Source organism: Plectropomus leopardus, chromosome 12 (genome assembly GCF_026936395.1).
Source record: "Plectropomus leopardus strain MGB_pleo_1.0 chromosome 12, ASM2693639v1, whole genome shotgun sequence".
In the NCBI taxonomy this organism is placed as follows: domain Eukaryota; kingdom Metazoa; phylum Chordata; class Actinopteri; order Perciformes; family Serranidae; genus Plectropomus; species Plectropomus leopardus.
Window position 1 is genome coordinate 35,745,001 of NC_142187.1, and position 24,193 is coordinate 35,769,193.

Below are 24,193 nucleotides of genomic sequence, written 5' to 3' on the forward strand. Positions count from 1 at the left end.
TTTAATTTGTTTTTATTGTTGACTTGTGACAAAGCACAGTACTGCTTTGCTACTCCTTTTGTACTTAAACTGCATAAAGCACTCTGCTGCATTAGTGTTTTTATTTGTCTCAGATGGTTTTTAGTTGTTTTAAACATTTTTTTGCCGCATGAATTTCCGAATATAATGATAACGGCTTTAAAATTCACTAGATGGTTATGCTGGTCACTGTACTGGTTGTTCATTTATTTATTATTACTATTATTAATTTATTTTTGCAGATAAGAGTACCGGTATATGTTTGTGTATATGTCTGTGTGTGTGTGTGTGTGTGTGTGTGTTTATGGGTACGTATATATATATATATATATGTGTGTGTGTATGTGTATGAGTGTATTTATGTATATACGTGTGTGTGTGTGTGTGTGTGTGTGTGTGTTTATGGGTACGTATATATATGTGTGTGTGTGTGTGTGTGTGTGTGTGTGTGTGTGTACATATATTTATAAAAGACAAATGAACTCAATATATAAGTTAATGTACATATGATAAATTGTTTATAGTTAAACCCTATTTTGGAGGACATATTTGGTTACAATGACATATGTTTATATGTTTATGTTTATGTGTGTGCATATATATTTCATTTCTATTTATTTTCATGAGTTACGTTTTTAAGAAAAGAAGCTTGTGCAGATTTATTAGTTCATGAATGATGGAGAGGGGGATCAGATACGTTTACACTTCTTCCTGCTCCTTTTACAACATTACATTTCTTTTTTCCTGTTTCTTTTTTTTTTTTTTTACTTTTTTGATGCACTATTGTTGGTTTTTTTTGGTTTGTATGTTTAAAACATGTTCAAAATAAAGATTTTAATCAATCAACAAAAAAGCTACTAGAACTTGGAACCTTTTTTGCTCATGAAAGTTTTTTTTTAATAGCCCTGCACCTACATGATGTGTGTATAACCACCTTTTTTCTAAATGGCATGAGGACACACCCGGTCACACCCACACACACACACACACACACACACACACACACACACACACACACACAGAGAGAGAGAAACAAGCTGTGACGGAGCGACAGTGAACGCAGCATGCAGCAGCCGTCAGCATTTATCTTGCAAAGTGCTGGATCAAGTTCCAGCTGCAGGGCGCACGGCGAACGGTGCATGGCGAACGGTGCATGGCGAACGGTGCAAGGCGAACAGTGCACGGCGAACAGTGCGAGGCAAACAGTGCATGTTATACGGTGCATGCAGCGCCGCAGAAAAGCTGGGGACAAACTTTCATCCATGCCCCCCCCTCCAAACGAGGATAACGGGGCACAGAGGAGCAATGACGGTCCCAGAGGACATCATCACTCCTCTTCCTCAAAGTTGAGGCAACGTGCCGCAGGAAGCCAGGTACGACAAGCCGGTCACATGACACAAACAGAGAGAGGGAGAGAGGGAGAGAGGGAGAGGAGGAGAGAGGGAGAGGAGGAGAGGAGGAGAGAGGGAGAGGAGGAGAGGAGGAGACGGTACCTCGATCACAGCTGTTCCCCATCATCTGAGGAGAGGACACACAGAGTCAGACGGGATTGGCCGCAGCAGCCGCCACCTGTCAGCCAATGAGGTTAAGCTGCAAGCGTCCGTCCTCGAACATCCTCGACTTGGCGTCTCCCCCCCGCCTCGACCTGCCTCTCCCTCCGCAGCACCGCATCCTCCTTCCTCTTCCTCCTCCTCACGGTCCCTCCTCTCCCATCTCTCTCTCTCTCTCTCTCCACTCAGCAGTAATTCTAACCCTCTGTCCCTCTGTCTCTCTCTTTCCCTCTGTCTCTCTCTCTCCCTCTGTCTCTCCCTCTGTCTCTCCCTCTGTCTCTGTCTCTCCCTCTGTCTCTCCCTCTGTCTCTCCCTCTGTCTCTCCCTCTGTCTCTCTCTCACTCCCTCTGTCTCTCTGTCTCTGTCTCTCCCTCTGTCTCTCCCTCTGTCTCTCTCTCTCTCAGAGCGCTGAGGCTTTACCGCATTTATTCAATCAATCCCTCTAACTGCACTGTTCTGCTTTCTCTCCTTCCTCACGTCTTCTTTCCTCCTCTCTCTCTCTCTCTCTCTCTCTCTCTCTCCTCTTCCTCTCTGCAGCAGCTCAGTTGCAGCTCTCTCTCTCTCTCTCTCTCTCTCTCTCTGTTTTCCTCCTCTCTTCCTCCGGAGCTTCACGTCTCTGCGCTTGGAGGATAATTACTAAATAAGTTTCCTCTCAGCCGACTGATGTGGGACGCAACTCTGGGGGGTTTGGCTATTAACCCTTTGAAACACGAGCAAATCGGCTTGTTTTCTTTCAGAGCCACGAGACGAAGAAAGCAATGAGCAGCTTACGCCCTCAAAAAGACATTTACAAAAATTTACAAGAAAATTACCTGAAGTAAAGTAACAAAACAGAAAAGTAAAAAACAAAAACAAACATGACAATGACCCTAACAAAGTGCTAAAAAAGAATTTACTGGAATAATAAATATAAACTATAAAACTGTAGGTAAAGGTTATTGTAGAACAACTAATGATTAGATTTAATTAAATTTGCTGGACTTTTTCTCCTGGTTTTTGATAATATAATATAACACCCCCAGTTTATTTTCAGATGATTTTCTTAACACCTTAAACCTTTTTTTCAGATTTGCGGGACATTTCTCTCCAAGTTGCCTGAATATTTAAATGTAACTTCATATGTATTTTATTTAATCACTTGGGAGCATACATCTTTAAATGGCTGTGTTTTGTATTTATTTTACTGTCAATTTTTTGAAGGTATTTTTTTTCATTTAAATATTTTTGGCAATTTTTAAAGAACAAATTTTGGCAATTTATTTTATGTCATTTTGGCAACTTTAAAGAAAAATATTTGGCTTTCTTTGCTTTATTTTTTTCTTTAAAAATGTGGTTAAAAATCGGGTGATTTTTAAAGACAAAATAAATTGCCTTTTTTTTGTTTACAAACTTTGGGTGAGGGTTAGACCAGAACAAAGATAGAGAGGGTTGACGGCCTTTTGACGTTGGTTTCGTGTTCGTAAGCAGCGAACTCGAAGAAGAACAGCAGCTGTAAACGGTGAAAACAACATTTCACCAACATTTAAACAAGTAAATGAGATTCCCTGCAGCGTTTGTGTTGATATCTGTGTGAATCAGAGCGGCGGCGGTCTGCTCAGTGAGCCTCAGCCGCCTCCTGCCGCCGTTAACGAGTTATTGATTAGGAGGAGACTCTGTCACGGCTCGCCTCGATCAATCGTCTCAGTGGATTCACCGGAGTCTCCTCTGACAGAGACGCCGCGGCGACCTTCACAGACCGGGACACGGTCAGAGCGAGGATCCAGGACGCACTGGATATTATTTCTAAATTATTTTTTTTAAATATAATTTTGTGTATGTATAATGGCATATTATTTTTAATGAATAAAACTAATATTTGTGCTGTAATTAATTTATTTTTCTTTGGCATCGTATTAGTTCCATATTCTTTAATTTTCTACTGAATGTCCAATTTAAATTATGTTATCTTTAAGATGTATTTTTAATTTGTTTTAATATGATTTCCAAATTACTTTTTTTAGATTATTTTGTGTATATATCATGGCATATTATTTTTTATTGAATAAAATTGCCTTTGTGTTTTCTTTTTTTTTGCCATTGTATTAGTTCCACTATTTTTTTATTTTTCAATTTAAATATTTAAATGCTTTTTTTTCCAGATGTATTTTTAATTTGTTTTGATTTTATTTTTAATTGTTTTTTCTTTTACAATTTTGTGTATGTTTAATGGCATATTAAATTTAGAAGAAAGTTCGGCAGACAGAAAGTAGTTCCTACATTATCTTGATTATCTTGAGTAAACCAGTGACCACCTTTTTCTGAAAAGAAAAGTTTTTCAAATGTATTTTTGGGGAGTGCCATTTAGTTCCACCAGGAGGAGAAAATATGCATTTTGTGGTGAACTGTCCCTTTAAATGACTCGCTGCTGTGACCTGCCGACAGACTCGACATGTCGAGACGCCACAAAGGTTAAAAAGATTTTAAATCCAGGATTATTTCTGCATGTGTGAGCGTTTAACCCCGAGGTGTGAAAATCCACCTGGTCTGATTTTGACCTTTGACCCGGACCGCGTTGGCCCGCCCTGACTGTGAGGCTGTGATGTCAGCACACAGCAGCGGGAGGAATGCTGGGAATGTTTGTAGGCCACCGCGTGTTGAAGTTTCATTCAGGAGCAGACACACCTGACGACAGAGGAAACAGCCTCACAACAGAGATAATCTGCTGCTCAAAGGCGCCTTTGTCTCAGAGCGGAGCGCCGCCCTGCTGCCACCGCCGCCACCACACAGCCTGAAGGCACCGTACGCCATTTACAGTCACAACACATCTGTCTCAACCCAACCGCCGCCTGGACAAACAATCACTGCCTGTCATCAATCCTGCAGCCTCAGGTAGATTAAGAGTGAAACTCAAAAACAATTTTACAAAAAAACAAAACTGAAGAAAAAGTAAACATGAACTGACTTCACGTTTTTTGCTAAAATATTTACTGTAAAATAAAACTTCAGGGGAGGAGGAATCACAGGAATTTTAAACAGGCCAATGCGAAAAATGAAAAAACAAAAGAAAGAAAAAGAAACAGAATAATAATAATATAGATCATCTCTGTTGTGTAGCTGTTTCCTCTGTTTTCATAATAATAATAATAATTTTAAATAAAATGATAAAGTCATATTTCCCATGTCTGAATATTTCTAAGAATTTTGACATATGAATGGACATCAAGTACTTTGCCCAAATATTTACAGTAACATAAAATTAAGATTTATTATTATTTATTAAACTTTCCAGCATTATATAAAAATTAAAAGCTCCATCTTAAACAAACTTAAACACTTCTGTCAAACTTCTGTGCTGTTAATCATTTTACTCAGGAATTAAAAACTTTTGAGTCGGCCTACTTCTCCTATAGCTGCCGACAGCCTGCCGACATTCACAGTTAGAGAAAGGCTGAAAATAAGCTCATGTGCTTGTGGCCCCGGGCCCCCAAAACATTACATCCGCCCCTGGTAATAATAATGAGAGCTCAGCGCGAGCGGCCGGATGAGACTTGGAGCGATGCGTCCTGCTGTTTCTAAATAATTCATCCAAAGTCTGATTAAAGCTGAAACTAACACAAAGTCGTCTGTAGAGTCTAAAGAAGTCACTTTCACCTCTGCAGATGTGTCTGTTTCAGTGCTGTGGCTGTCAAACACTCAGCTGTTCGACAGTCAAAGTCCTTCACTGCATTTGGTTCTCCACGGCGCTATTTTTATGATCATCGGCTGTTCGTGTTGTCTGTCAGAACACGGCTGAAATGAGTTCTATCCACATTCTATAGACTACGTCTCATATTTCAATCGAGGAAAAGTTATTTCACAGTTGCTATCGTTATCGTTTTATCTCCCAGCCCTAACTGACATTAAATATTAACTGTGATATAAAACTTTAGCTTTTAATTTGTCCCGAGTAACAGCTTTGCATTCTGCTTCACACACTGCTGCACCTCTCTTAATGTTGTATTTTCCTTAATTTTATGCGTTTGAAATGCTGTATTTTTAGCCTCATTTTTATCAAAAATGTCAATGGATTTCCATTTTATTTTCCATCTTATGTTATGTATTCTGTACACTAAATTTTTTATCCCTATTTTATCTTACTTTTACTAGTATTTTAAAGTGGGTTTCATCCAAGTGAAGATGCATTCTATGTATTCTATTCTGATATTTTATTTTTACATGCAAGTTTTATTATGTGTTTATTATTATTATTATTATTATTATTATTATTGTTGTTGTTGTTGTTGTTGTTGTTGTTCCAGAAGACACCTGAAGCTGAAGGTTCAACTGAGTCAAACATTCAAATCTAACTTCAGTTCTAACAAATAATTTATTTGGATTAATTTCAGTCAACAACAACGATGCACGCGCACGCACACACGCACGCATGCACGCACGCACGCACGCACGCACGCACGCACACACACACACAAAAAGATCAACTTTCACAGCAAATATTCAAAGAATTCCTTGTCGCATAATGAAACCAGTTTGTGTCCCGGCCGCCCGCGCTCACATCGCTCCACATTCCTCTGATTACGTCCAGATTTTATTATAATAATATTCTTACAATAATAATCTGCTCACATGTTGTATGTCAAGAGTTTCACGTATTTCCATAGTGTTTTTTTTCATGGTGTTAATTTATTTAGTTTTACAGAGTAATTTAATTTATTTCATGATGTTATTTTATTTGTTTTCATAGTGTTAATTTACCTTTATTCTCTATAAATTTAACTTTATGCAGCTTTTAGCAGCTTTTATGTTCACTGACTTTTCCTTAAATTTGAGTTCATCCAGACCGTTCAGGGTTAACCCTTTGAAACCTCAGTCTCTCTGTGCTGCGTTCAGACGCCGTTCAGCAGCATTTAAACTTTTGAAACTCTGAAATGTGACGAAAAGATAATGAAGCAAAGAGACAAAGAGACGACCGCAAATTGCAAGAAAATAAGACAAGAAAGACCTGAACATTTGTTTCCTAAAAGAGACACCAAGACACAGAAGGAGCAAGACAGAGACACAGAGAGAGAGAAACTGAGACAGACAGAGACAGACAGAGACACAGAGACAGACTGAGACAGACAGCAACAGAGACAGCAGCCCGAGGACACTCTTGTCCTCTCGGCTTCAGACTCTGTTGGATCGTCTGTCTGCAGCTATTCGTCCTCGTCCTCCCTGTCCTTCTGTCCTGCAGAAAACGGTGGCCTGCTCCTCAAAAACACATCCACTGTGCGTCGAGTGCGTCTTCAGACAAAAGCAGAGAGCGATATGAAGTAAATTTGGGACACATTGATCTAATTATGGCTGAACTGGGGACAGCTGGGGACATCTGGGGACAGCTGGAGCGCCGCGACTCAGGCTAACTGTCACACACAGCATCCGTTAATCACGACGAGCAGCTGAGTGCACAGAGGCGGAAGAATCCCGGACGCTGCTCCCAAAACCTCAAACGCAGGGTTAACAGCACATCCAGGACTTTTCCAGGACTCTTCCAGGACTCTGAGGGAATCCCAAAGACCAGACATTCTCTCTTCTTTGTCACAAGGCTTTTTTTTCTTTAATTTTTTCAGGTGATTTTTATCTTTTTCTAATTTCTTGCCATTTGTTGCCATTTTTTCTCAGAGTTCAAAGGGTTAATAAACTCAGAGCATCAACAACACCCCCTCCTGCTCCTCCTGCTCCCCCAGCTCCTCCTGTTACTCCTGTTCCCAATGCATCCCCTGCCGCCCCGTTACTCCTGCTCCCCCTGCTCCCCCTGCTCCTCCTGCGCCCCCTGCTCCTCTACATCCCCTGCTCCTCCTGCTCCTCTGCATCCCCTGCTCCCCCTGCTCCTCCTGCGCCCCCTGCTCCTCTACATCCCCTGCTCCTCCTGCTCCTCTGCATCCCCTGCTCCTCCTGCTCCCTGTCCCACAGAGACATCCATAACCAGACCCTGACTCCTGCAGCACTTCAGCCCAGGACCGAGCACTGAAGCTGGGCTTCCTCCTCAGCTGACCCCCCCTCCCCTCTGGAGCTCTGAACTCCAGTTTTTAGAAAACAGTTTTTGTCACGACTGCGTTCACACACAAGTACTGTACTGAAATACACAGATGAGGTACTTTAACTAAGTATATCCTTTTTATTTTGTTTTGAACTTCTACTCCACTGCAACTCAGAGAGAAATATTTACTGCATTACATCTGATTACTTTAGTTACTTTACATTTCAATAATTAATTAATACTCAAAGAGGAAATACAAGAGTACTTTTACTGTTAAGTACTCTTACTTTTAATTAAATTAAGCTGATAAAACTTGTATACTTTTAATACTTTCATTAAATATATCTGTTTATACTTGTGTACTTTTCATCCCTTAATTACATTTAGCTGATAATACTTTTGTACTTTTAATAATTAAATTACATTAAGCTGGTAAAAGTTGTGCATGTTTAATACTCTAACTACATTTCCCTAGTAATACTTGTATACTTCTGATACTTTTGATTTTGCTGATCATACTTATGTACATTAAATACTTAAATTAAATTTAACTGATTATGCTTGTGTACTTTCAATAGTGTAATTACATTTTGTTCATAAATCTTGTGTACTTTTAATACTTCAATTACATTTCGCTCATCATACATATCGTTATGTACGTTTAATACTTTAATTACATTAAGCTGATTATACTTGTGTACTTTTAATACTTTATTTACTTTTAGCTGATAATACTTGTGTACTTGAAATACTTGCATTACTTTTAGCTGTTAATACTTGTGTACTTTTACCTCTGTGAATCTGAATGCAGTGCATGTCCATGTAACAGAGTATTTTCACTCAGATGTGTGAGTACTCTTACTTTATGCTCTGACAGGTCGCTGCAGCCGCAGCTGCTCCTTCTGATCGCTGATCGATAGCTGATCACATTGATCAGATAACCGGAAGTTGGTGGGATTTTCCCGCAGTTTGAGCTCAGTGTGTCCGCAGCCGCAGGTTTCTGCGGGCGCAGACTCCTCACCGCCTCACGCGGGTTTGAATAAAGCAGCCGGAGTGTCGGCGCACCGTCGGCCTGCACGCGGAACTCTACAAACGCCGGAAGTGTGTTTTTATGGACTAAAGTGTTAAAAATGAGAGAGACTCACCGAGAAAGTCCATCAGAGAGGCAGACCATGTCCTCTGTGTGTAAACACTCATTCAGACTGAACACAGTTTCACTCCGTCAACACACATACACACACACACTTCCGACCCGGACTTTCACAATAAAAGTGCCGCTAAAGGCGCAGCGCTCTAAACTGCAGAGTTAAAAACGTTTTCTGACTGCTGATATCTATTGATACTCAAATGTTAATAGAAATAATAAATTGCACGCATGGTTTTGTCCTCCTTTCCTGTTTCTTACTTTAATGATCATTTTACACAGATGGATTTTATTGTTGCATTCCAGTCTAATTTAAAATATCTCAACATTTGTTCATTTGTGAGCTAGAAGGGGACTTTATTTATTATTAATGACAATAAAGCCAAATCTTTAAGTAAACTGTAACAACCAAAAACACAAACTTTTAAATTAAAACTTAATTTAAAATAACAATTAAAAAACATTAATGCATCTAAATAAAAATAAATAAATAAAATTAACTGATTGAAAGCACATATGATATATATGACGAGAAATATTATTTATTTATTTTAGTTTAGAATTTTACTCTTTTAAATGTATTCTTTGTTTAAGCAGATGTTTTCATTTTATGACTTTTGTTTTGTTTGTTTTTTTTTGTTTTAAGTGGGGTTTTTTGTTATGTTTTGTTGGTTAATTACTTAATTACCTAATTATTCAGCAGTCTGTTGGGCTGCAGTACCGCGGTCATTGACTCTGTGGGGCTTGAAAGAGTTAAATTTATCTTACATTATTCTAAAAAGAGGAGGGAAGTTAAATAATTAATTGAATCTTTAACATCTGTAGAGACATAATAACTGATTCAAGGCTTAAAATGAGGAAGAGCGAGCAGAAAAAAATTAAATAGTCACATTTCGGACAAGTAATGCAGTCGATAAATGAATATTATTTGTGTTTAATTAAACTTGACAGTAATGTGATACCACGGCAGCTGAACACAGTTCCTGTAGATGTTTGTGCAGCAGCTTTATGGAAAAAAATCATTTTATTTTATTTATCAGTTTGCTAATTGAATCGCTTGAAGGCATCAGAAACAACTGTTTTTGATTTGGTCATTTATAGATATTGTTTTGTCATTTATTTAATAAAGCTTTAATAATCCTCACTGTTAGTGACGCTCGTGAGCCGCAGTTAGACGTGGCTTCAGGCTACAGCTTCACAAACTGTTTTATTGTGGTGTTTCTGGACTGATGCCAGAGGCTTTTATTTTGAAGGCGAGGCTTTAGGATGTGTGTGTTTTCCTGTGACGGTGCTGACAGACGGAGAGCAGACTGAGGAATGCAGCAGATCCAGAGTCCGTCACAGCGTCGCACTCGAACAACCAAAAACTTTTTCCTTTGATCATCTGTTTTTTTTATTTCTGCAAAGAGGCGCCAAAATGTACCGGACCGCCCCTTTAACCCCGAACGTGTCTGCTGACGACCTCAGAGAGGGACTGTGAGGGGTCGTGACCTGCAGCCTGGCAGAGCCGCACCTGTGCTCTGCAGGTCAGAGGCGTCCTGCTGCTGTTTTCACACGCACATCAGTTTCAGGTAATCAGTGACTTTATGTGGTGACGTCACCACACCTCACCTCCGGCTTCAGAAAAACTCACACCGAGAGGAGGAGCAGGAGGAGCAGGAGGAGCTGCAGGAGGAGAAGCAGGAGCTGCAAGAGGAGGAGAAGGAGGAGCTGCAGGAGGAGGAGGAGGAGCAGGCGTCTCAGAGCGGAGACGGTTAATCATCAGTCAGTCAAAACTGTAATCAGACTAAATGTTCAACAGAGGACCAAAATGACATCTCAGCTCGGTCGCTGTCATCATCATCACTGCTGCTGCTTCACTGACGACGAAGAACAAAGTGAAAGCAGAACAACAACGAGCAGAAGAAGAAGAAGAAGAAGAAGAAGAAGAAGTGGGTCATAAAAGAGCGTCTGATTTCCCATTTCAATATTTTACTTCCCAGTTTAGCTCCAGTCCTTCACACACCAGTTTAAACCTTCCAACAGCATCAAAAGCACAGCATGAACTTAGGATGAAACCCAAAATCAACCCAGTTTCAAAACCAGTCAAATCTAGCATTAACACCAGTATCAAACACAGTATGAGGAGACTCAAATCCAGTAAGAATCTGGCATTAAAACCAGTATCAAATCCAGTAAAAATCCATCAATCAGTCACCAGCATTATACCCAATTTTGACATTTAACATTAAACCCAGTTTCAATCTATTGTTAAAACCAGTATAAATCAAGAATTAAACCCAGTATCAGTCTAGTTTTAAAACCAGTATCAAACCAGTATCAATCTACTGTTCAAACCAGTATAAAACCAGCAGTGTTTCCTCTACACTCATTCAGGAGTCCTAGGAATCCTACCCGCCGCTCCTTCAAATGTCGTTTTTTTTTTTAAAATTGCAAATACACCACCGCCGCATCACAGCACAGTCCTGCACTGCGTTGGGTGTCGCGAGTGCTGAGGCAGATAACTATCTTGCTCCGTATCTACTCTTTGGGGTAGATAGCACCGCCCCCACCGCCCCGCCCCCCAACAGAACTAACTGGTGCCGACGTTAATGAGCTGCTCGCATCCAGGCATCAGGTCGGAGAGTCAGAGGAGTGTCGGCTTGAAAACAGCGTGCAACTTACCGGAGAAAAGGTAGACTTATTAGCTTAAGAAAACGTATAATAGATTTTATTAGTTAAATAAACATTCGCAAAATATTGATGGCCAGCTAAGGTTACGTAGCTTAAGTTAATTGGGCCCGGTGCCAACTCAACTCAGTGTCGCTAACGTGAGTAAACTAATTGATAGCATTAAGCGATATACACGCCATGATGTAACTGCTGACTGCATTTTCAGATGAGCTTGTTCAAATATTTTTCAAAGAAGAGAAAGACACCTGATGAGGATGGCGCTAGTCAGGTATCATTAGCCTTTTTACTGACTCAAATTATGATGGTTAGGTAAAAAATTATGTTCACACTTGTAATCAAATGTGACGTGAGTGTAAATTATCTAACGTTAATGTTTTATGTAATCGTATAACAAAGTAACAGACAGGGAGGAGCAGTGCAACAAAGTGAAGGAGAGCAGAGTACAGGAGGGGGAGTGCCGAGTGAAGGAGCAGGAGAGCAAAGTGATGGTGCCGGAGAGAGAGATGAGAGGAGAGGAGAAAAACATAAAGGGAAACACAGGCTATCAGGCTGGGACCCTAAATGGGTTGAAAAAAAAAATAAAAAAATAAATAAAAATGATTGTTTCTATTTGTAGGTGAAGCCTGACTTGAGAAACAGGCTGCAGGGGGATCACCGTGCAGCCTGTATGCTGCTGAGCATCAGCGGGCCTCTTGGGGAATTTCTGTACAACAGAGCCTCAGAGCTGCTCTACAGAAAACCAAGAAAAATCCATTGTTCTGAGCCCGGGTGCAAACTTTGCCACTGATTACAGCCCCATCAAGAAATTATTATTTATTGTTTTTATTATTTTATTGTTGAATTTTTGTTATTATTTTTTATTTTTACATTCAGCCTTTAAAAAGCGTCATTTGTTTACGCCGCCACGGCTCCCTGGAGAGCCTGCCCCCGCTGCTGAAAAAAATCCTAGAGGAAACACTGACCAGTATTAAATCCAGTATCAATCTAGCATTAAAACCAGTGTAAACCAGTATGTATCCCAGTCCAAATGTAAATCCACTGTTACACTGAAATCCAAAAATAAAATAACCAACCAAGTATAAACCAGTATGAGCCCTAACAACCAGTAATAATTGTACAATAAATCTGTCAGAGGATAAAACCTGCATCAAAATGAATAAATGAAGTTTGAAACTGGACATAAATCACGAGTAAATCCACTTTAACTCCAGTATGAATCTAAAAAGACTCCCAGTATAAACCAGTATTAACCATAATAACCAATATGAACCCTCATAGCCAGTATTAACCAGTATGTATCCTAATAACCAGTATAAACCACTATGAACCCTAATAACCAGTATAAACCACTATGAACCCTAATAACCAGTAATAAATGAATAATAAATCTATCAGAGGGTAAAACCTGCATTAGAAAGAATAAATTAAGTTTTAAACTGGACATAAATCAGGAGTGAAACCACTTAAACTGTGTTTAAATCCTGCTGTGATCCCAGTACAAAGCCAGTGTGGACCCAGTACAAAGCCAGTGTGGACCCAGTACAAAGCCAGTGTGGACCCAGTACAAAGCCTGTGTGGACCCAGTACAAACCCAGTGTGGACCCAGTACAAAGCCAGTGTGGACCCAGTACAAAGCCAGTGTGGACCCAGTACAAAGCCAGTGTGGACCCAGTACAAAGCCAGTGTGGACCCAGTACAAAGCCAGTGTGGACCCAGTACAAAGCCAGTGTGGACTGGTTGTTGGAGGCCTGTCTGTGTGGGCAGACTGGGAACATTAACATATGAATGAGCTGCTCCCCCCTGAGCTGGTGGTGGTGTGGGGGGGGGGGGGATTAAGGAGGTCAGTGAATGAATGTTTGGATGAACGAGCAGGACGAGGACAGACGGACACATCTGTCTGTCCAATAAACTGATACACTGATCAATACTCTGATCAGTCAGCTGATTATTGGGACGAGAGACACAGTATATAAACGTGTCGGTGGTTGTTTCCCGTCCAGTCTCGGGGCTCTGGGCCCCTGCAGCTGCGGGTGGGAATCCCCTCAGTGCGGGCGTCCCACGGGGGCAGCGGGGTCAGTCCAGCTCCTTCAGAGGGACGGACGGACACTGGACGCTTTGTCCTCCAGACATTCCCGGCTAACAGAGACGCTCCCACACAGAAAATGACAGGCTGCACCCGAACGCCTCATTAGAGGCAAAACAAACTTCTACCTGACGCTTCAGACGCAGCTCAGACTCTTAAACCAGCTGCTTTTTTAAAATACGACGTCCTAATCAGAAATACAAAATATTCACTCATTTCACAAGATTAATAACAAAAAGTCCCTAAAAAGGTTGAAATCTTTGGAAACTTGAACTGAATTGAAGTAAAGTTAAATTAAAGCTAAACAAAAACCGTTTAACATGTTGACAGAGAAAAAAGAATAACTTACTAATTTTTACTTTTTTTGTTTTTGTTGTTGAACCATGTCATTATTATTGTTTTATTTATTGACCTATTTATCTTCCAATGTTTATTTATCTTTATATCGCATATAGTTTATTTTGTGTTGATGTTTGTATATTTTGTTGCATTTCTGTCTAATTTTTTTTTTCTGTCTTTTGACCACCAAATTTTAATCAGCTCGTCATTGAGTCCAAGTGGACGTTTGCCAAATTCGAGGAAATTCAGTCGAGGCTTTCTTGAGATATTGTGCTCATGAAAACTGGACGAATACACGGTCACAGCGACCTCAAACCACCAGATTATCAGTTCATCCTTCAGTCCTAGCGGACGTTTGTGCCAAATATAAAGGAATTCCCTCAACGGAATACCCTGTTCACAAATAAAGACGGACGAGGTCACGCTGACCTTTGACCACCAAAATCTGATCAGTCCATCACGCACCAAAGTCTTAAAGGGTTAAACGTGGAGGCAAAGTTAGGGTGAAATTATTTGATCGATACCGGCCTGACGCCCAAACACTGATGCTGCTTTTTAGTTTTTAAGTTTCAGAAAAATGAGACATCTGTGAAATCCCCTGATGTCACTGTGCCTGGAATACTCTGCAAAACTCAAGGATATTCCAGGAATTCCATGAAGTGTTAGTAAATCCAGTGAGTCACAGTAATCCTCCACTGTGCATCTGAGTTTAAGTCTCTCACACACACACACACACACACACACACACACACACACACACACACACACACACACACACACACACACACACACACACACACACGGCGGTGTTACATAAGGGAGCCTGCAGAGGTTTCAGTGAAGTGCCTCTTACCCAGCATGGTGGTGGCGCCCTCTGCTGGGAAGTCTGGGAACTGTCCCTCTGAGGGGACACTGACGGTCCTGCGGAGACTCCGAGCCTTGGACGAGTCAGCGGGACTCTCCTGAGGCTCACCTGCAGCCTGCCGGGGGAGGAGAGGGGGGAGGTTACTATGGTGTCTCTGCAGGACAAAAAGCTCACTGAGAATCTCAGTTTTAAAGATTTCAGAGTGAAACTGTGAGTCCGGTCTAACTGTTTCCACCAGAGTCACTGAGGCTGTTAAAAAACAACATAAACAATAATAAAAACAAAAAAAAACACCACTAATAATAACAATAACAATAACAAGAATAGTACTACTAATAATAATAAATACATGAATACATAAAAATAACAAATAAAAGATGGCAAGAAAATTAACTGAAAATTAGCTTAAAAATATTTTTATAATTTAGCCCATTGAAACCTGAGCACATTGCTTTGATTTCTTTCATAAAAGGCAACTGGGCATAATGTGTCCTGAAATTGCAAAATAAATAAATAAAAACAAAATAAAAAATAACAGATCGCAAGAAAATTAACTGAAAATTATCTTAAATTCCCTGAAAACAAATAAAATAAAAGTAATTTTAAATAACAATAATATTAATAATAAATAAATAAATAAATAAAAATTAATTAGTGTGGTTGGTAAGTTAATTTGTTGTTGTTTTGTTTGATTTATGCTGACTCACTGGTTGTAGTGTAGTGAAGTGTGTGTAGTGTGTGTAGTGTGTGTGTGTAGTGCGTGTAGTGCGTGAAGTGTGTGTAGTGTGTGTAAAGTGTGTGTAGTGTGTGTTTGTAGTGCGTGTAGTGCGTGAAGTGTGTGTAGTGTGTGTGAAGTGTGTGTAGTGTGTGTGTGTAGTGCGTGTAGTGTGTGTAGTGTGTGTAGTGTGTGTGTGTCGTGTGTGGTGTGTGTGTGTGTGTGTGTGTGTGTGTGTGTGTGTGTGTAGTGTGTGTAGGTGTGTAGGTGTGTGTGTGTGTGTAGGTGTGTGTGTAGTGTGTGTGTGTGTGTGTGTGTGTGTGTGTGTGTGTGTGTGTAGGCGTGTGTAGTGTGTGTAGGTGTAGTGTGTGTGTGTGTGTGTAGTGTGTGTAAGTGTGTGTGTGTGTAGTGTGTGTGTGTAGCGTGTGTAGCGTGTGTAGTGTGTGTGTGTAGCGTGTGAAAAGTGTGTGTGTGTGTGTGTGTAGTGTGTAGTGTGTAGTGCGTAGTGTATGTGTAGCGTGTGTAGCGTGTGTAGCGTGTGTGTGTTTTGGGCGTGTAGCGGCGGTGGCTCTGACCTCGTCGTCCTTGTTGAGCAGGATCAGCTGGCTGTCTGTCAGGATGCACAGCTTCCTCTCCCAGGCTCCGCTGTCGGCGTACGGACTCTGACCGCAGGAGAACCGGTGAGCCGGTGGACCTTTAACGTCTGAGAGCAGAGCGCAGGACGTGTTACAAAACACACACATGCACAAATATACACACAACGTTTGACCTTTTGGATGTAAATGACATCACTTTATCATCAAATTTTACCATAATAAGCTCATGAATCCTTTAGTTGTGGCCAAAACATGATTTTCTTTTAGGTCACAATGACCTCTGACCACCAAAATCTGTTCAGTTCAATGCTGAGTCCAAATGGACGTTTGTGCCAAATTTGAAGAGATGCCCTCAAAGCGTTCTTGAGATACTGCACTCAGGAGAGGGAGTTGTATGTTTTCACAGTAACCTTGACCTTTGAGCAACAAAACCAAATCAGGTCATCACTGACTTTAAGTGGACATTTGTGCCAAATTTGAAGAAATTCAGTCAAGGCATTTTTGAGATATCACGTGTATGAGAATGAGACGGACACAAAGTCACAGGGATCTTGACCTTTGACGACAAAATCCAATCAGTTTATCGTTGAGTGGATGTTTGTGCCAAATTCAAAGAAATTCCATCATGGTCTTTTTCAGAAATCGTGTTCATGAGGATGAGGACGCAAGGTCAAATTGACCGTTGACCACCGAAATCGAATCAGTTCATCGTTGAGTCCAAGTGCATGTCCGTGCCAAAACTGAGGAAATTTCCTTCAGGCATTACGATCATGAGTGCATGGTGTTTACTACACACAAATGATCAATAAATTATGTGTGAGTAAACAAACAACTTTACAAGTGCTTTACTTTCACCCTTTTATTTATTCCAGAAACCAAAATATACAGAAAAAAACTCCCAGTGTCACTTATGAGTTGTGTTACTGTTCTGCAAAGAGATGTAAATAATTCTAATAAAATGTATTTTGTAGCTTTTTTTCCATATTAGACTTAAATTATGTCCTCTGTATATTTAATTTGACACATCATTATTTTGTTTGTCATTAACCTTCTTTTTAACCTTTTTCTGCAAGTGCACTGATGTGCATCTGACCACACGTTTTTTTTCTTATAAATCCATGTTCAACAAAACAAATAATTAGCAAAAAACAAACAAAAACAAAAATCTGATCAATTCACCCTTTTGGGTGGTTGGTCCAAATCTGGAAAACATTTCCTCAAGGCGCTCTTGAGATATCATTTTCACAAGAGACAGCTGCAAGATCATGGCGACCTTGACTTTTGATCTCTAAAATCTGATCAGTTTATCGTTGAGTCCAAGTGCATGTTTGTGCCAAATTTGAAGAAAATCCCTCGAGATGTTCGCAAGAATGGAACAGCCAGATGTACCAAGCCAAAAAAACACAGCCATGATGAAAAATGAACTCTGAAGAAAAACAATTTTGAATTCTACAAAAGTATTTGATTTAAAATTATATAACTTTTATTTAAAAAAAAGACATCTTTGACTCTAGATTAATTGTTTTTACACTGAGCTGAATATCTTGATAAACTCCACAAAAATAACGCCCACAGCATCCATCACATTACTGATATTTAAATTTCTATTTTTAACAATATTTTTCTAATAGAGTGAGATAACTTTTTGCAACAAAACACAAAGATATAAGGTGGCTTTATCTTTCCTGTGTTTGACGGCAGAGCTCACACTGAACCTGCAGAGCTCACACTGAACCTGCAGAGCTTAAACCTGCAGAGCTCAAACCTGTAGAGCTCACACTGAACCTGCAGAGCCCACGCTGAACTGCAGAGCTCACACTGAACTGCAGAGCTCACACTGAACTGCAGAGCTCACACTGAACCTGCAGAGCTTAAACCTGCAGAGCTCACACTGACCCTGCAGAGCTCACACTGAACCTGCAGAGCTCACACTGAACTGCAGAGCTCACACTGAACCTGCAGAGCTTAAACCTGCAGAGCTCACACTGAACCTGCAGAGCTCACACTGAACTGCAGAGCTCACACTGAACCTGCAGAGCTCACACTGAACTGCAGAGCTCACACTGAACTGCAGAGCTCACACTGAACTGCAGAGCTCACACTGAACTGCAGAGCTCACACTGAACTGCAGAGCTCACACTGACCCTGCAGAGCTCACACTGAACCTGCAGAGCTCACACTGAACTGCAGAGCTCACACTGAACCTGCAGAGCTTAAACCTGCAGAGCTCACACTGAACCTGCAGAGCTCACACTGAACTGCAGAGCTCACACTGAACCTGCAGAGCTCACACTGAACTGCAGAGCTCACACTGAACCTGCAGAGCTTAAACCTGCAGAGCTCAAACCTGTAGAGCTCACACTGAACTGCAGAGCTCACACTGAACCTGCAGAGCCCATACTGAACTGCAGAGCTCACACTGAACCTGCAGAACTTAAACCTGCAGAGCTCACACTGAACCTGCAGAGCTCAAACCTGTAGAGCTCACACTGAACCTGCAGAGCTCACACTGAACCTGTAGAGCTCACACTGAACCTGCAGAGCTCACACTGAACCTGTAGAGCTCACACTGAACCTGCAGAGCCCACACTGAACTGCAGAGCTCACACTGAACTGCAGAGCTCACACTGAACTGCAGAGCTCACACTGAACCTGCAGAGCTTAAACCTGCAGAGCTCACACTGACCCTGCAGAGCTCACACTGAACCTGCAGAGCTCACACTGAACCTGCAGAGCTCACACTGAACTGCAGAGCTCACACTGAACCTGCAGAGCTTAAACCTGCAGAGCTCACACTGAACCTGCAGAGCTCACACTGAACTGCAGAGCTCACACTGAACCTGCAGAGCCCATACTGAACTGCAGAGCTCACACTGAACCTGCAGAACTTAAACCTGCAGAGCTCACACTGAACCTGCAGAGCTCAAACCTGTAGAGCTCACACTGAACCTGCAGAGCTCACACTGAACCTGTAGAGCTCACACTGAACCTGCAGAGCTCACACTGAACCTGTAGAGCTCACACTGAACCTGCAGAGCCCACACTGAACTGCAGAGCTCACACTGAACTGCAGAGCTCACACTGAACCTGCAGAGCTTAAACCTGCAGAGCTCACACTGACCCTGCAGAGCTCACACTGAACCTGCAGAGCTCACACTGAACTGCAGAGCTCACACTGAACCTGCAGAGCTCAAACCTGTAGAGCTCACACTGAACTGCAGAGCTCACACTGAACCTGCAGAGCCCATACTGAACTGCAGAGCTCACACTGAACCTGCAGAACTTAAACCTGCAGAGCTCACACTGAACCTGAAGAGCTCAAACCTGTAGAGCTCACACTGAACCTGCAGAGCTCACACTGAACTGTAGAGCTCACACTGAACCTGCAGAGCTCACACTGAACTGTAGAGCTCACACTGAACCTGCAGAGCTCACACTGAACCTGCAGAGCCCACACTGAACCTGCAGAGCTTAAACCTGTAGAGCTCACACTGAACCTGCAGAGCTCACAGTGAACCTGTAGAGCTCACACTGAACCTGCAGAGCTCACACTGAACCTGCAGAGCCCACACTGAACCTGCAGAGCTTAAACCTGTAGAGCTCACACTGAACCTGCAGAGCTCACACTGAACCTGCAGAGCTCACACTGAACATGCAGAGCTTAAACCTGCAGAGCTCAAACCTGTAGAGCTCAAACTGAACTGCAGAGCTCACACTGAACCTGCAGAGCTCACACTGAACCTGCAGAGCCCATACTGAACAGCAGAGCTCACACTGAACCTGCAGAACTTAAACCTGCAGAGCTCACACTGAACCTGCAGAGCTCACACTGAACCTGCAGAGCCCATACTGAACCTGCAGAGCTCACACTGAACCTGCAGAGCCCATACTGAACCTGCAGAGCTCACACTGAACCTGCAGAGCCCATACTGAACCTGCAGAGCTCACACTGAACCTGCAGAGGGCACTGTGGCTCTAAACTCTGTCCTTATCAGCTGTTTATCTGCTGTACATCTCAGGAGCAGCAGGAGGAGGAGGAGGAGGAGGAGGAGGAGGATTAAAAATGAAAGTGATGTCTGGAGGAATCAGCCGAGTCGTCTGATGTGGGCTGACACTCTGCCTCGCTCAGCAGAGCAGACTCAGCAGAGGTCAGAGGTCACGTCACTGTGTATTAGACGGCGGCGGAGGATGTCGAATCTGCTTCGGAATCAAGTGAATCTGCTCGAACACGAGCGGCGGGTTTATTGTTGTGTCGGCATGAGAGCACATCTGTGACTCCTGAAGTATTATCGTTGACTTTCGGACACGAAATTCACTCATTAATTTTGGATTCTGTTTCGTGTATGTCTGTGATAGCAGACGGCCGGACGCTGTTTTAGACAGCAGACATCGAAAAAGTCAGAAACACAGCATCTGGACATTTAAAAATCGCAAACAATTTTCCTGATAAACTTGGATACTTTAAGACTGTGACTTCCTGTGTGTGTGTGTGTGTCTGTGTGTGTGTGTGTGTGTCTGTGTGTGTGTGTTCTTGTACATGCTACATAATGAGGAAGAAAAAACGTGTTTTTGCAGCAGAGTGAGGACATTTTTACCAGTCGTCACTCCTTGTGTGTGTTATGTGTGTGTTATGTGTGTGTGTGTGTGTGTGTGTGTGTGTGTGTGTGTGTGTCAGTAAATCAGTGTTAAGTGTTAAACAAAGGCTGTGTCTGTTTGTGTCCTGCGTCCTGTCGGCTGGGACAAATAAACAGACGGTGCTTTCACTGTGACTGACTGTGCTGTGATCATTGAGCGTTTGTCTGGCCAAGTACACACTACAAACACAAACACACACACACACACACACACACACACACACACACACACACTCACAATGACTCTAATTGACAGTGATGGACGTCTGATTGCAGAGTAAACTGTGGCGTTTGCTGCGGTTTGTCTCGCCTGGCGGGAGGACGCAGGAAGTCCATGCTGTGATTATTTGCTCGTGATTTTCAGAGCGCCGACAGGTCGTCTGATATGATGAGCAGCAGGAGCGAGTTTCTCTCACACTGAGCGATGTGAATCCATAAACGTCGGGGCCACAGGCTCCAGTTTTATTGATGCAGAGACGCAGTAAAGTGCAGGTTGTTCTCTGTACGTTTGTGTTAACAGTTTGTTTTCATGTGTACTTTTAACAATCACAAAATGATATATCATACATCTGTTGTCTTTATGTTGAATAAATAAAGTTTAAAAAAAATCTATCAGGAGGTCTCATCTAAAGGTGAGCGGATATCAATGATCCAATAAAAGACTTCCTTACTCTGCTGTCGTTTTTGACTTCTGTCTCCCTGTTGCAAAAGGTCTCATGTGACGTCATTTAGGGTTCAAGCCTGAAAGGCTTAACTGTTGATTCGTTTTTGTAAATTCCTGTGAGATGATACGTCGTAGACTCAGAACATTTTCACCACTGATTCTAAGTTTTGTGCAAATGCTGTCCAACAATTATGATGCAGATTGCCCATATGGGGGCCATACTGTATATAGACCTAACTCCAAAACCACAGAGCTAATTATGGCAAAACTTAAAAGTCGACACAAGTATCTTTAGCATCCCCTGAAAGTTTCATTTAAATTGACCCTGAATGGCTCCACGAATGCATGAAATGAGCGTGAAATAACACAACCTGGACTAAGAAATTCCTTTTCCGATCATTACAAAACTCATAGGATGTGTTACCAATAGTGATGAGCCTCATGTGTAAAATTATATTGAAATCGGTCAAAAGGAGACGCTGCAATGCGCTTTCAATTTTTATGAAAAACACAATTTTTTTGTCTGACGTCGTCCGATGACTGAAAAGCCTCATCGCAGAAAACACTCCATATTCATGTCACCCTGTTGTGGCTGCAGAGAACAGGGAAGTTTCAAACAGCTGTGATCACTTCCACATTTCTAAAACTGGAACTGAATCACGTCACAGTGGGAACGAAACAAAGAAATACACTGAAACGCTGAAACGCTGAGATCACTCGTTCTGAAGGAAAATAAGCGACTCTGACTGTCGGGTTGTAAAATACAGAGGAAACACGAGGAGGAACCTCAGGAACTTCTCACTTTGTGTTAGAAAGAAATAAAGAATGTTTTCACCTCAGCAGGCCCAAATATAACAAAATTAACCCTTTGAAACCTGAGAAAAGCGGCATGATTTCTATCAAAAACATGAGGAGAGGGCAATGCACAACTTTAAAAGGAATTTCTCAGAATCAGCAAGAAAACTGTTTACAAAAACAGTTTGACAGAAGCTGAAGTCAGAGTCCTGCAGTCAGGAGAGGTTGGCCTATTATCAGCACAATGTGCTTCAATTTACCTGAAGTTTGTTTCAGATGGAGCTTTTCATTTTTATATAATGCTGGAAAGTTTAATCAATAATAATAAATCATATGTTTATTACACTCCAACACACCATGGTCACATGACACTGTGTCAGTGAACTATGAGGGCAAAAAACAAACCACAAAAAAGAGCTAAATAATCGTTCTTTAATTGCAATCAAAGTAAAATGTTCAGTTAATGGTGATATTGATTTTAGGTTTGAGGCTCGGACCTTTGCTGGGAGGACATTTTAGTACCTGGACCTCTGTGAGTTTTAGTAGAATAGGTCCTCCAGCTGGTGATGCTGCTCTACAGTATATTTGTCATTTTCAATGTCTGACAGAAAATAAATATTTAAACCTAAATGAACCTGATGATATCTTCATATCTCACTGAGGAGTCAAAGGGACCTGAGTTTATCTTTTTTTTAACCATCAGTACTAATCATAAATATCAAATATTCATTCATTTTTAGGATGTTAACCATTTAAATGCCAGGTTTTCATCATGACACCACTATGTTTTTAGAAGAAAATAACTAATTATTTTCAATATAATTAATTTGAAGTAGATTATTTATTGTAGCTGCTGACAGTCTGGGATATGTCAGTGTGTGAGTGTAGCTGCTGACAGTCTGGGATATGTCAGTGTGTGAGTGTAGCTGCTGACAGTCTGGGATATGTCAGTGTGTGAGTGTAGCTGCTGACAGTCTGGGATATGTCAGTGTGTGAGTGTAGCTGCTGACAGTCTGGGATATGTCAGTGTGTGAGTGTAGCTGCTGACAGTCTGGGATATGTCAGTGTGTGAGTGTAGCTGCTGACAGTCTGGGATATGTCAGTGTGTGAGTGTAGCTGCTGACAGTCTGGGATATGTCAGTGTGTGAGTGTAGCTGCTGACAGTCTGGGATATGTCAGTGTGTGAGTGTAGCTGCTGACAGTCTGGGATATGTCAGTGTGTGAGTGTAGCTGCTGACAGTCTGGGATATGTCAGTGTGTGAGTGTAGCTGCTGACAGTCTGGGATATGTCAGTATGTGAGTGTAGCTGCTGACAGTCTGGGATATGTCAGTGTGTGAGTGTAGCTGCTGACAGTCTGGGATATGTCAGTGTGTGAGTGTAGCTGCTGACAGTCTGGGATATGTCAGTGTGTGAGTGTAGCTGCTGACAGTCTGGGATATGTCAGTGTGTGAGTGTAGCTGCTGACAGTCTGGGATATGTCAGTGTGTGAGTGTAGCTGCTGACAGTCTGGGATATGTCAGCGATCAGCAGCTACATTGACTGTGACAGGTCACCTAGTGGAAATAGCATGTATTTCCTCCATATGCCAAATATGGTCAAAATGACCTCATCAGGTGGAAAATAGTCAAAATGACAAATTCAGAGTCAAAAGCCCAGAATGACACCCAGAAATAATACAAGTCCTGTTTTTCTGCTCTGATGGCTGTGGGATCAAAAATGTCAGTTTGAATGGGTTTCAATGGAGCATTTTTGGACCTGAACAGTCTGAATGTAACTATTTAGTTTCCACAGTGTATTTTAGACTTATTGTAGGAGCTGAGCTGCAAATTCACTGATTACACTCAAATACACAATCTGGACTACATTTAGGACACATGCATCAACACACACAATTATCATAAAATGAAGAATTAAAAGTGTGTTAAATGTACCAACAGTGCCTAAAGGGTTAAATTTGAGATTTTTTTATTTTTTTATTTTTTTTTTAACAAAAGATCGACTGAGTTGCTCAAAGACCAAGAAATCCAGCAGTCAAACATCCGGTCCGATCGTCCCCACATAACCTGATATCCTTCAGGACTGGGAGACAGCGTCCCGGCTGTGTGCAGCTGCAGGTTTTGG

General features: G+C 41.6%; 1 protein-coding gene across 6 annotated transcripts in view; it reads right to left on the bottom strand.

Moving 5' to 3' along the window:
* rasal2 (RAS protein activator like 2) overlaps positions 1 to 24,193 on the bottom strand; it is an 86,419-nt gene that overhangs the window by 38,522 nt on the left and 23,704 nt on the right. For 4 of the 6 annotated variants that reach the window (XM_088085997.1, XM_088085995.1, XM_088085996.1 and 1 more), the window contains exons 2-3: positions 15,958 to 16,085; positions 14,656 to 14,782 (exon numbers count right to left, since the gene is read on the bottom strand). In XM_088085997.1, coding sequence (XP_087942123.1) covers positions 14,656 to 14,782; positions 15,958 to 16,085 — 255 coding nt within the window. Of the gene's footprint in view, positions 1 to 1,511; positions 1,744 to 8,708; positions 8,749 to 14,655; positions 14,783 to 15,957; positions 16,086 to 24,193 lie in introns of those variants that run through there. The other 2 variants (XM_088085998.1, XM_088085999.1) reach the window with 2 other exon arrangements.